Source organism: Neophocaena asiaeorientalis, unplaced genomic scaffold (genome assembly GCF_003031525.2).
Source record: "Neophocaena asiaeorientalis asiaeorientalis breed wild unplaced genomic scaffold, Neophocaena_asiaeorientalis_V1.1 scaffold272, whole genome shotgun sequence".
In the NCBI taxonomy this organism is placed as follows: domain Eukaryota; kingdom Metazoa; phylum Chordata; class Mammalia; order Artiodactyla; family Phocoenidae; genus Neophocaena; species Neophocaena asiaeorientalis.
In genome coordinates, this window is record NW_020175403.1 from 380,836 (window position 1) to 395,018 (window position 14,183).

Here is a 14,183-nt window from a genome sequence, read left to right on the forward strand (position 1 = left end):
AGTATTAACAGTGTGGGCTTCCCTGGTGGTGCAGTGGTTGAGAGTCCGCCTGCCGATGCAGGGGACGTGGGTTCGTGCCCTGGTCTGGGAGGATCCTACATGCCGCGGAGCGGCTGGGCCCGTGAGCCATGGCCGCTGGGCCTGCGCGTCCGGAGCCTGTGCTCCGCAACGGGAGAGGCCACAACAGTGAGAGGCCCGCGTACTGCAAAAAAAAAAAAAAAAAAAAAAATTAGCAGTGGTTACCTACAGACAGCGGGGACAGTGCTGGAATTTTTTTTACTCTTCTTTGTATTTTCCACATTTTCTAGATTTTCTACCATGGGAAAAGATACTTTTTTTCTGGGAGTCTGAACTTTGTCATTTTCACTATGTCTTATTTTCACAATTTTTGCCCTTTATCTTTGATCCCAAATAAACATTAATAGCTCAAAAAAAAAAAGAGAAAAGGAATATACTTCTCACCTCAACCTACAAGATCAGTGTTATCCTACTCAAACTAGAAAAAAAAAGTTATAAAATAATACAACAAAACTACTGACAAATAGCACCATGAATATAGATGTAAAATTTTAAACAAAATATTAGCAAGTTGAATCCAACAGTATATGGAGAAGGGAAATACACCTTGATAAAATAGGGCTTATCTGAGGAATGCCAGGTTGGTCTGACATTTAAAAACCAATGTACTTCATATTAATAAGAAAGAACAAAGAACACATCTCAACAGACATGATAAAATGTCTCCACAAACCAAGAAGAGGTTAACTTACTAAGCCTGATAAAAGGCATCTATGAAAAACTTACAGCTATGATCATACTTAACAGAGCAAGACAAATGCTGAGATAAGGGATAAACCAAGGATGTCCACTCCCAACCCCTCTCCCATATCAACACTGTACTGGTGGTAAGGAAAGGAAAAAAGTATACAGTTAGGAATGAAGGAATTAAAGCTCTTTTTATTTGCAAACAGGATCATGTACATAGAAAGACCTAAGGAAATTATCCTCCCCCTCCCCTGCAATCTACTGGAATTAATAGTTTAGCACATTGGCAGGATGCAAGGTCAACACAAAAATCAACAGTATAACTATACACTAGAATCCAAAAATTGGTAATTGAAATAAAGTACTTACAATAGCATCCAAAATACTAAATTTGGGACTTCCCTGCTGGTCCAGTGGTAAAGAATCCGCCTTACAATGCAGGGGATGTGGGTTCCATCCCTGGTCAGGGAACTAAGATCCCACATGCTGTGGGGCAACTAAGCCCGCGCACGGCAACTACTGAGCTCAGGCGCACCTCAACTAGAGCCCGCATGCCGCAAACTACAGAGCCCACGCGCTCTGGAACCCCCGCACCACAACTACAGAGCCCACGTGCCCTGGAGCCTGTGCGCCACAACTAGAGAAAACCCACACGCCACAACTAGAGAGAAGCCTGCACACCTCAACGAAGATCCCGCGTGCTGCAAGTAAGATCTGACGCAGCCAAAAAAAAAAAAAAACCTTATCAAAAGTCATCTAAAAAAAATACTAAATTTGTAGAGATAACTTTAACAAAATAAATGTAAATCCAATTCACTGACAACAGAAAAAACACTGCCGAGAGAAATTAAATACATAAATAATTGGAGAGAGAAAGCATGTTTGTAAACTAGAAGATTCAGTGTTTTATTAAGATGTCAAGTATCTCCAAATTTATCTGTAGATTCAACACAATTTCAATAAAATCCTAAGAAGATTTTTTTGGTAGAAATTTACAAGCTGACTAAATGTATAAAGAAATACAAAGGACCTAGAGTAGCCAAAACAATTTGGAAAATGTACAAAGTTGGAGTACTACTCTTAGTACCTGACTTCAAGAATTATTTATAAAGCTACAGTAATCAAGATCATTTTTTTTTGGCCCAGGGATATTAGATATATAGTCAATAGAAAAGAAGAGAATGTCCAGAAATAGACACACACGTGGTCAATTTTTTTTTTTATAAAGGAGTCAAAAAATTCAATGAGGAAAGGTTACTCTTTTCAATAAATGATGCTACATAAACTGGACATCCATATGGAGGGAAAAAAATGAATCTCAACTCTTCACATTGCACAGAAAAACCTAACTTGAACTGAAACAATGATCTAATAGAACAGCGAAAACTCTTCTAGAAAAAAAAAAGCTTTGAGATTTTAGGTTAGACAAAGATTTCTTACATGGGATACAAAATGTAAAAATATTAAGGAAAAAATTAGAAAATGGACTTCGTAAAGATTTAAAACTTCTTTGCAAATTAGTTAGGGAAAAAAAAGGCAGATCATAGATTTGGAGGAAATATTTACAATATACATATCTGATAAAGAACTGGTGTTCATGATGCATATTAAAAGTGCTTATGGAGGATGTTGATAATGGGAGACACTATACATGTGTGGGAGCAGAAGGTATACGAGAAATCTCTATAGCTTCTGCTCCATTTTGTTAACCTAACACTGCTCTAAAAAATAAAATGTCTTCAAAACTACAACAGATAAAAAAGCTTACAACTCACTAGCAAGAAAACAAACTACAAAATAGGCAAAAGATTTGGCAGGTACTTTACATAAGACATACAAATGGCCAAAAAGCACATGAAAAGAGATCAATATCATCAGTTATCAATAAAATGCAAATTAAAACCGTAATATGACTGCATTACACAACTATTACAATAGCTTAAAAAAACTTGACAATAGCTCATGCTGACAAGGATGCAGAACAACTGGAACTTTCATACATTGCAAAGTGACACAGCTGTTTTATGTAACAGTTTGGTAGTTTCTCTAAAAGCTCATTAAGTACTTGCCATATGACTTACCAACTCTTTTCCAAGGTATTTACCCAAGAAATAAAAACATATGCAAAAAACAACTTGTAAAGGAATGTTCAAAGAAGTTTTATTCATATTAGCTAAACACTGGAAACGAGGTGAGCAGTACATCCATACAATGGAATTTTACAAAGTCATAAAAAGGAACGAACCACGGATATATGCAACAACATGAACTAATCTCAAAAACACTATGTGGAGGAAAAGACAAAGTGCATACACTGTATGATTTTTATTAATTTACATATTAAACTTGTTAGACAAATCTAATATGTAGTATTTTAAAGCAGACCAGTAAGTAGTTTCCTGGGCTACCGTTTAAGTATGGAGATTGACTGGAAAGGGGCAATGAAAACTTTTGGAGTGATGAAAATATTCTATGTCATGAGTATGTTATATATTTCTCAAACCTCACCGAACTGTGCACTTACAGAGCATGCAACTTATTGTACATATATTACACCCCAGTAAAGCTGACTCAAAAAACCTCTCATTTGAGAGCTTCTCTTCTCAGGATGTAAATAGCTCCAAGAGAACATTCCTCCTGTCCTAACAAGAAAAAAGATGGTTAATCTAAAAAAAAAAAAAAAAAAACATAGTTTTTCTTGAACCCATTAGAAAGCAGAGGTCACCAGGCAACCAAGTGAGCTGAATTATAAAGAATGGCAAGACTCTCCAAGAGGAGCTAATATACATTAACTGTATACTATATTTGACATATTATGACAGGAAGAGAGAGTTTTGTAAAGCAGGTAAGAAGAAATCAGTTCAGTTTGAATGAATTCTTAAAGACTGTGTGTGGGCTACTGCTGTGGCTTGCAAATGCAGCAAAAACACAGGGATGCTTCAGGAAATTTTAAATTTTCAAGGGAAACACAGTGACAAATATCTATTGGCCCAAAACAACATTAACTACCAGCTTGAGATGGTTCAGTTTCATCATTATATCCCATTATACTGCAAAGCTGTTTTTTGATGGTTTCTTTGATAAACAAGTACTGGGAGAAAATCAGTATGAAACAGGTGATAAGGGTGGCTGTCTCCAATCTGATTCCATGATCTGAGAAGTTGTACAACAGGTGCACATATCCCATGAAAAAGTACTTAAGGTTATTTTAAAAATAAAAACCAAATATTTTTCTTTTAATACTCCAAAAACTAAGATTAGAAGGGAACTTCCTTAACATGACAAAGGTCATATACAAAAAAACCTACGGCTCATACCATACTCAGCAGTGAAAGACTGAATTCTTACCTCTTCCAACCCAGATGGGAATAAGTTAAAGATGCCCATTTTTACCAACATTATACTAGAGGTCATTGAAAGGACATTAAGGGAAGAAGAAAAGAAGAAGATACAATTTTTTTCTTTTCACAGAAGATGTGTTTATCTACGTAGAAAATCTCAAAGAATCTGGAATTAGAACTAATTAGTGAGTATAGCAAGGTCACAAAATAAAGGTCAAATCCAAAAAACAATGAACACCTAAAAACTGAAATTTAAAAAAACATAATAGTAGAAAAATATGAACTACTAAGGGGTAAATTTAACAATATATGTGTAAGATTTGTACACTGAAAAACCACAGCATGTAATGAAATTAAAGACCTAACAATGGACATATATACTAGGTTCGTAAGTCAGAAGTCTCAATATTGTTAAATTGTCAATATTCTCCAAATTGATTATAGATTTAATATAATCTCAATAAAGATCCCAGCAGGCTTTTTGGTAGAAATTGAGAAGTTAATCCTAAAATGTATGTGAAAAAGCAAAGGAATTTAGAATGCCAAAACAATCTTGAAAAGGAACAAAATTTAGAATTCATACCACTTGATTTCATGATTTATTATAAAGTACAGTAATCAAGATAGTGTGGTGTTAGCATAAGGGCAGAAATATAAATAGGCCAGAATAGGGAGCCCAGAAACAGACCCACAGGTATATGGACATCTGATCTTCAACAAGGTGAAATAAAAATTCAGTGGAAGAGGACAGTCTTTTCAATAAATGGTGCTGGAAAAATGGGATATACATATTCCAAAAACAAAATACGAAAACCCCACCCCAACATGCAGTTTTGATCCATATCTCATACTACATACAAAAATAAACTTGAAATGAATCACAGACTTAAAAGCAGTTCCTAAAAGTATAATCCTTCTAGAAGAAATCATAGGAGAAAAAAATCTCTGTGACCTCACGTCAGGCAAAGATTTCTACACACAAAGAATGAATCGTAAGAGAAAAAAATGGATAAACTGGACTTTATCAAAATTTTTTAAATTCTGCGTTTCAAAAGACTGCTAAGAAAATGAAAACACAAGCCATAGAGTAGGAGAAAATCTTTGCAGCTTATTTGATAGATGACTTGTATCAACAATCCTGTTTTATAAAGTTGGAAAAAATGTGAACAGATACTTTACCAAAGAGATAAGGATGGCAAATAAATACACTAAAAGATGTTATCACTGGTCACTAGGGAAATGCAAATTAAGTTACTACTGCACGCTTATCAGAATGGCTAAAATGCTAAATGCTCACAGGAGTAGAGAGTAATAAGAACTCTCATCTATATCTGGTGGGAACATAAAATGGTACATCCACTTTGGAAAATGGTTTGGCAGTTTTTTATAAAGTAAAACATGGTTTACCATACCACCCAGCAATCCCACTCCAAGGTATTTACCAGAGAAAAATGAGAATATGTCTATCCAGAGACCCTTACATGAAATGTTTATAGCATCTTTATTCATAACCCAAAGACTGGAAACCCAGTATGGTGAATGGTTAGAAACAAACTGTAGTACATCCAATACGAGAAATGCTACTCAGTAATAAAAAGGAGGGGATTTTTGCTATTTCACTTGAGAAATATTGCAAATGCAACCTATTTCTCTTGCATTATAGTGTCTTTACAAGTCATGTTCTTTACTTGTGAGTAGGAAAAGACAGTGGCATGCCATCTAAAAACATATTTCCTCTCAAAAGATAAAATAGACAAACCAAAATGTTTTATATTTTCCTACTACATACCACATCTCTGAATATCTTTTCACAAAGTATCATTAAATTTCTTAAGTAGCCATAAATAAATAACAGAAACCAATTTTTCATTTATATGTAAGCACATGCATATTATTTATAACAGTGGAGTTAACCTCTATTATTCAAGTCAATAAATATTAAAATCCCTATAAATATTATTTGGGCCCTTCTCTGCCAAGTTTAATTTATGGAAATGACACTTAGTTGTTTCTCTATTTCTCAAGTGTCTCAGGTGATTTGTCAGGTTTAAGAACTGGAAGATAGTAAACAGACTCTAGTAATAGAGATGCTGATAAGGCATACAAAAGTTTCCAATAATACTAACAGATCACGTAACAATGACAAGAAAGAAAAGTTTGGTAATACTAGCCATTTATGGAACATAGCATTTCTGGGAGACGTCAAAATAATGAAAAAAACAGATAGGTGAGGCACTGTTTTAGGTGCTGGGGATACATCAATGAACAAAATAAAGGCCCTACCCTACTGGAACTACATTCTAGTGAAGAGACAATGACAAATGAAAATAATAATAATAAAGTCAAGTAATGGTTAAGCATTAGAAGAGAAAGCAAGATAAGGAATGTAAAAATAAGGGCAGAATACTAATTTGGAGACCTGAGATGACATTTGAGCTGAGATCTGAATTAGGTGAGGGAACAAGTTTTCTGCAAATCAGGGATAAAAATATTCTTAATAGAGGAAACAACAATACAAAGACCCAAGAGTATTCTCGGATGTATTCTAAAAACAATGGAAGTAACGTGAGTGAGGCAAAACAAACAGAAATAGCTAGGGGGAAAGTGTCATAGATTAGTGAGCTGTGAATGCCGAGTCCATTTATCAAAAATTATGGAACATTTGGAAGTTGATTTTTTCTTTTTTTTTTTTTAACTGTCAGTGATGGAGAAGAGTTGAATCAAGTTTTATTTAAAAAAAATTTTTTTGCGGTATGAGGGCCTCTCACTGTTGTGGCCTCTCCCGTTGCGGAGCACAGGCTCCAGACGCGCAGGCTCAGCAGCCATGGCTCACAGGCCCAGCCGCTCCGCGGCATGTGGGATCTTCCCGGACCGGGGCACGAACCTGTGTCCCCTGCATCGGCAGGCGGACTCTCAACCACTGTGCCACCAGGGAAGCCCAAGTTTTATTATTTTAAAATTAGGTATCTATTAGATATCTAAGTGGAGATGACTTCATGGGGAGTGGTTGAAGCTGAAGATACTCAGCACAGAAATGGAAGGAGAAGGAAAAACAGTAAAGCTGTTGAGACAGAGAAAAGAAATTCAAAAGTCGTATGCTAGCAATACCATAGGAATTCCAAAAAGTAAAAAGAACTGGGCAAGAGGCAAGACGTGAGCAAATAAATAATAAAACCACACCTAGACTTAGCACAGTGAAACTGCACAACACCAGAGACAAAGCAAAGGTTTTGAAAGTAAACAGAGAATAAAGCAATAAGTGCCAATTCAATTCCATAGCTCATTCTACAGACTGGAAACCTAATGGCAGCCTACAATAATGAAATTACAATGCAACCCACAGTTCTGCATGTGAAGTATGTATGTCATCAATACAATCGATTATCCTTAGCTCATTTAATAGAATCATTATAAGCTAGGGAGCTTCTTGAAACTGCTTATACCTCTTCAATTTAATATTTAGATCAAAACTCAAATGTAGAATAGAATTTGGAATTAAATTAGGCATCTCCTTCATTTGGGAGTTTGAACTACCAATCCCATTTCAAGTAAAGGTTGGGTTTTCTGGGTTTTTTTTTAACTGAAGGACAAGATGGCTAATGGCCTTTTACAATAGAAAATCTGGCACATGAAGCCCCACTGGAGAACTTGTATACATACTTGAAAAAAATCTGAAAAGTATTTTTTAAATTCTACTTTACCAAGTAATCTCATCTTTCATTATTTAACATAGGTACTATTTCCTAAATGTAGGTCTTTCTTTATAAAGAATCAAAGATTTTCTGTAATAAAATCTACCTATTAGGTAGGTGCTAAAAAAAAGAAAAAAGAAACAAAATTACTGTAAAGCATTCTGCAAAATCACTATCAATATATAGTCATTTCCAGGAGAAAATGTAATTTCAGTTGAATTATTTTCTTTTAAATGTCTAAAGTAAATGCTTTAAGAATTTAACACAGAAGTTTTGACAGTCTCGATATTTTTGTTGTTGCACTATTGCCTAGTTGCTTCCTTTTAAACATGTTCCATCCATCAGTCTTGCATAAAGTGCTGCAATAATATGTAATAGGTTTTGTTTGTATTTTTGAATTGAGTCTTCAATGTAAGTAATCTTGTTTGATAGAGGTATCTATGTTAATATGCTTCAATGTATCAATTCAGAAACATTTAAAAATATTTTTTTGCATTATTTGCTAAGTAATGAACTACTCAAAATTTTAACAGTTAAGCCATATTAAGCAGTTTACATTTAACTTTCAGATGAAGCTGGGAAATTCTAGGGAAAAAATCCTATGTTTTAATGATTAGTTGCTTTTTCAAATTCCCCCACCTTAATAACCCTCATAGAGTTATCTATAGTCCAATGATCATTTTCTAGTCAGAAACAGTAATGTGGTGCAAAGACAGAATTATACCATTTACCCTTTGTGCATACTCTTGATAAATTTCAAGGAAATGAAATCTGTGTAAACCAGCCTATAATCTACACAAAACTTTCATTACTTAACCTCAAAAACAGATCACAAAAGGGAAATTACATATGTCATCTATGTTTTATGCAACTTTAACGTTCTAATTTTATTAAGCCCACTCACTGTGAAGTTAATGAATGAATCATTCACCCTCATTTTCCACAGCTTTCCAGTCTGAAAATTATCTTCTAACATACCCTAAGCAAAGAATATTTTCTTTATACGCAAACAGGCCATTGCTTTTAGTAAGAATCATTTATTGTATATTATTAAGGTGGAGGGTTAATTGGTACAGTACTATGCATAATCTCTCATTCTCGAAAAATTAAACACAAATGGATAAAAATGGCAGATCAGAATGAGCATGTAAAAAGACAAAAATTAAGCATATTTTATAGAGAATTTTTCCTGTTATATCTATGTACTAATGTTCTTCTTCATGTGTCTTAAAAAATTTATGCCTTGTTCCTTTTCTACATAATTGCTGATTCTTAAAAATAATGAACATATTTTCCATCAATTAATAACTGTTACATAGTTTTAGATTTTTCATTCAACTCAGCTATTAGTTGACTGAAATATTCAACTAAACGTAGCATTATTAAGAAAGTTAGAGCCCATTCCATTGTCTCAAAAATGTAATACTGTTTTATGAAATTTTCACAATAGGATATAATGCAAATGTCCAAGCTACAAAGTGATGAATTAAAAATGCCAACCCTGATCTGTTTGCTATGTTAATATTATGATTTTATTAAGCATTATAATTTTTTATTAATGCGATCTTATAGAATAAAGTATTCATTTATACTAATAGTGGAAAAAAGTGAAAAGGCTTAAAAAATGTGTACCAGCACTAAACTGTTTTATCACTTTTATGTTTAATTATAATCAGATGTTTAAAAATTTGAGTTATTTCTCTTGTTATCTGACATACCAGGAAAAGACATTCAGGGTAACTCTGGGGCGGGGGGGGATAAAGAAGCTCTGTTTTGTACACGTAGTGTAAATTTTAGACCTAATTGGATAAAAGGAAAATATTAAAAAATATATCTATGGACAAATTTCTGTACATCACTCCCACAGCTAATCAACAGATACATTTAAGAATATTATAGGAATATATCAATATACTTATATTTGTCAGTTAAGGTTCAAATTTGTTAGATCACAGCACACATCCAAGAAGGTACGCCACATGATTAAAAAATTCCCACTGAATATAACAAAATAAAAAAATCTGTAAATAAATATAAGGCATTCTAAAATAATATCTGCAGAAAATCGAGTCCAACAGATTTCTATGATCTAAATTTTACTTCATAGATTCATATATTCTTCAAAATAGATTTAATTATAGTGCTACACATTAACAATATTCAACTGCTTATCAAAATATCCTTTTCTATAAGCTAAATGTTACTACTTAAAAAAAAAAGTTAAGTGCTTGAGGGAATAAGAATGCAGCAGAAAATTACAGGAGCCCACATATCCTTTTTCTTAAATTTAATTTGTCATATATAAGGTTTTTATATACAATCAGTGTGCATTGTAACAGTTTTTATTAAAAGTCAATCAAGTTTATCTAAAATGTTACCTGGCTGCATAGCACATTTGACATTATTGCCCACATGAAAAGGAAAACAAATGGATTTACAATAACTTTTGGCCATTTGGATTCTGAAAGTGTTCATACACCTACCCTTTTAAACCAAATGCATCTGAAAAAACTGTTTCCAGAGCATGCAGTTTAGATTTTACATTATCATCTCACCATTTTGTTACACAATATTGACTAAAAAAGGGAAAGGAAAGAAATAACATGTATCTAATAAAATAGTCAATATAAAAAGGACTAATGGAATTAAGTGGCCCCTTTCCCCATTTTTTTACATTCTAAACAATGATTCCATCAAGACAAATCATTAAAAAGTGTTATTACACTGATATATATTTTTTTAAATGATAAGAAGGCCTGAGTTGGTAGGGAAAGGAACAGTCAAAAAAAGCCTGAGAAGGGGAAGGAAGTAAGGAAAGCTCATTTAATCCATTTACAGTAATTTACAGCCATTGTTTGTGTGTGTAAAAAGGCATAATAATAGATCACAAACAGGAAATTCCTGGCTATTTTACAGATATAAGTACAGAATTTAAATATTCAAGCTTGTGATGAAAAGCGGCAAGGTGGTCGCAGTGTACATGTAAACAAGTAGCTTTGGAAAGTGAATAAAGTCCTTGAGTGTGTTTTCTTTATTAAGAAAAGAACTCTCTTTCATTCCTTCCTGAAACAAGATCACAGGTCAGAGTAAAGTTCATATACAAACATAATTTAAATGGATGTCAGTCTAAAACCACTGACTTAAAAACAGTTTTATCCAGCCTATATGGAAGGGCAGTGTTGAGGTCCCTGTAATAGTAAACATTTTCCATTTCTTTAAAAAAGAAAAGAAAAAGTACTACAATATTTGTAGTACAGTGCAGCATAATCCTTAAATATAAAAATATTTTCTCTTCTGTTGGGATAATAGACCTTGCATCCTGGAAAGAAGTAACAATACTGCTACTGATAGAAGATCTGTTTATATCTTTCAAGTCATGTAAGGCAATTACTGTGTTGGTTTATGATATATGGCTAAAAGAAAAGTCCAGAAAGACACTATCAGTTTTTGTTATGTTTTCCGACTACTCCAGGTATGCTCAGGTGTACTTCTGTGTTCAATTGAGTGTTCAAATGGAGATCTGGAGCCATAAGGAGACCTCTGATCTAGTGGTGATCTAGAGCCACTACTGGAAGCTCTATGGTCCAACTGCCAATCTGAGTGATACCTATAATCCCTGGAAGATTTATGGTGTGTATATTCAGAACTTGACCGATGGTCTGAATGCAACCGATGATCTGAATGAGAACGATGATCAGAATGAGTTCTGTCTTTTAAACTTCCTTCCAAATTTGACCTGTGGTCTCTACTCCTGTGATCATCCAGTTTTCTGTGTTTCTCTCTATCACTATAGTATCTAACAAAAGAGAAATTAGGAATTTTAGTTAAATTAATAATGCTAATTAAATGTTTCCAAATAAAATCTTATTAAAAATAAAACAAAATTGCTTTAAAGCATACTTTTAATTTATACAAATTCAGTGTTTCATCACAAAACTTTGTAAGTGAGCTTAAAAATCACTGGAAATATCTCTGCCTGCCTTTGGAAAATATATTCCATTCATTAAACTAAAGTGAAACCATACAAAGCACTTCAGGTAGCATCTAATTTCTCATGCTCATTTTAGATTGGTTGCTACTTTTTATTCTATGCATCATTTGTCTTAATACATCTTAACTACCCGAAAGTTGGTATTAAGATAACTACATGAATCTAAAATACCCCTGAAATCAGAGCCTTTTATGAACCTGTAAGCAGGAAAAAAAATAAAAACCTCTAAAACAGTCTATGAAATAAGTTTGTAAAAGAGAATTTTTATTGGTTGGTGATGCCTATTAAAAGCTTCCTTAATTTGATTACTTATATAGTAAGACTTCATATATGTCATTGTGAAATTTACTCCATACATAAATGCGCCAGTTGGCTAAAAAAAATTATGGCAGTTTAATGAAAAGTAATCTCTAAAATGTTTGCCTTTTCAAATAAAATACACCAAACATAATTTAATGGCTTTTGGTTCACAAAAGGTCCTTATTATAAACAATATAAATTGTTATGTAAGTCTGTGAAATTACAAACATTTACCACAACAAATATGGCTTTTCCTTTTCATTGTGTGCCTTTTTCCAATTTTAAGAGCCATTATACAATTGACATGTTTATAATGTGGCTGTGTTTCTCAGAAATTACTGCAGTGAGCACAACTAAAATACAAAAAAACCTACTCATTTCCTTATTTCTGATCTTTACTTTTACTCTTCTCAGTCTTTTTGTTTGGCTTACAGTAATGATCACTATAATGAAAATATTCCCTTACCAACAAAGGAGTAAAATATATTGTTATTATATTCCAGTTGTTTACTACTTAAAGACTTCAAAAAAATAATAATATATGGAGAAAACTTCCTGATTTCAGGACTATCTCAGATTGCTTTAAGTTTAACCTCAATGAATTGTTTTCACATAAATTAATTATTCACATAAATATTAGTTTTTTTTAATGGAATAGAATGTAGAATTCACCACCACCTCACTTCAGCCACAGTCCATCAATCTTTTATTTTACCTTACTTACTACATTTTGAAGAGTATTTGAGCCAATATTCTCCAAAACCAGCAATAATGAATCCCATGACTTACAGAACTCCCTACACTAAACTTTTTCTTATTGTATACTTTGATCTTAAATTTATAATTAAAAATCCATTTTTATAGAGAAACTCAGCTCTTAACCAAAAGAACTATATTTCAGTTTTTCTTATTTACAAACAAAACATTTACCTTACGTAAGACTTATTGATTACCTATAAGATTACCCGAAGACTGAATTGGCTGATAAAGTCAAATACAACAAATAAAATAAAGAAGACATCAATAAGCAAAATTTTAAAACTGTCAAGTTTACCTGCTGTCTTGCTTGTAGTGATCCCAATCACGATGATCTTTACCATTACTAAAAGAAGAATAGGGTCTTTTCCTAGAGTCACTCTTTTTATAAGAATCTCCCTGATGTCGGTCTTTATGATGATCATGATATTGAGATAAGTGCCTATCAGATGAGTAACTGTCCCTGCTGCTATCATCATGATTTGTATTCTCTTTTAATCTTTCCACATCTGTTAGATAGAAGTGTCCAACTTTTGTTAATGACTTAAAAAAATACATGGCAAACAAAAGTAACTTCACTGCTAGATTATAAGAACTTTTCAACTCCAACTAACAAAACCAGTTCTCAAATACAGGCAGTTACAGCATTTAGAAATGGCTTTACAAAAGCCACACTAAGGCTTACAAATAGGTTACTTTAATCTGAAATGTGAACAATCACAACCGAAAAGTATAAGGCCCTTTTCCTTCTCAGACTATACTTTTGTGACTCTTACACAGAAAGAATATATTATTCCAAACAATGTTTTTTTAAAAATATGTTCATTTCAACAATTATTCTATAATTTTCTAGAAACTGGTAATAGGTTGATTTATGGGAAAGTTAATAATAAGCTAAAAAGGATTAAGATACTAGATACAATATAATAACATGGGTATATATCATCTAAAACACCCCCCGCCAAAAAAACCCCCCAATTTTAAAAGTTACTTTCCAAAACAATTAGCAAGACTTACTTACCTGGATTTCTAATCACTTGAGTATTCAAGTTGCTGTTCTGGTCATTATTTTGCTAAAATAAATGCACATAGGTAAGAATCTTTTAAGTGGCTTCAAACACCCTTATAAAAAACAGGATACAGAAAACCCTTATGCTAAAAGAAGTTCTCACTTAAGATATTAGAATGTATAAATGTAATATTTGCAGATATTTTTTAAAAGTATAAACTATTTGTCCCATGACTTTTTTAAAAAGTTTGACTTTGAAATAATTTTAGACTTACAGAAAAGATGCAAAAATAGTACTGAGGGTCCCCATATGCTTTTTACCAGATTCT

At 33.0% G+C, this 14,183-nt stretch overlaps 1 protein-coding gene across 4 annotated transcripts in view; it reads right to left on the minus strand.

Annotated features, from left to right (window-relative positions):
* Positions 1-10,070: 10,070 nt before the first annotated feature.
* Positions 10,071-14,183, minus strand: part of CHD1 (chromodomain helicase DNA binding protein 1) — a 72,991-nt gene continuing 68,878 nt past the window's right edge. For 3 of the 4 annotated variants that reach the window (XM_024766962.1, XM_024766961.1, XM_024766960.1), the window contains 3 exons: positions 13,867-13,918; positions 13,144-13,354; positions 10,071-11,594 (listed from right to left, as the gene is read on the minus strand). In XM_024766962.1, coding sequence (XP_024622730.1) covers positions 11,249-11,594; positions 13,144-13,354; positions 13,867-13,918 — 609 coding nt within the window. In that variant the 3' untranslated portion in view covers positions 10,071-11,248. Of the gene's footprint in view, positions 11,595-13,143; positions 13,355-13,866; positions 13,919-14,183 lie in introns of those variants that run through there. The other variant, XR_003006164.1, reaches the window with a different exon arrangement.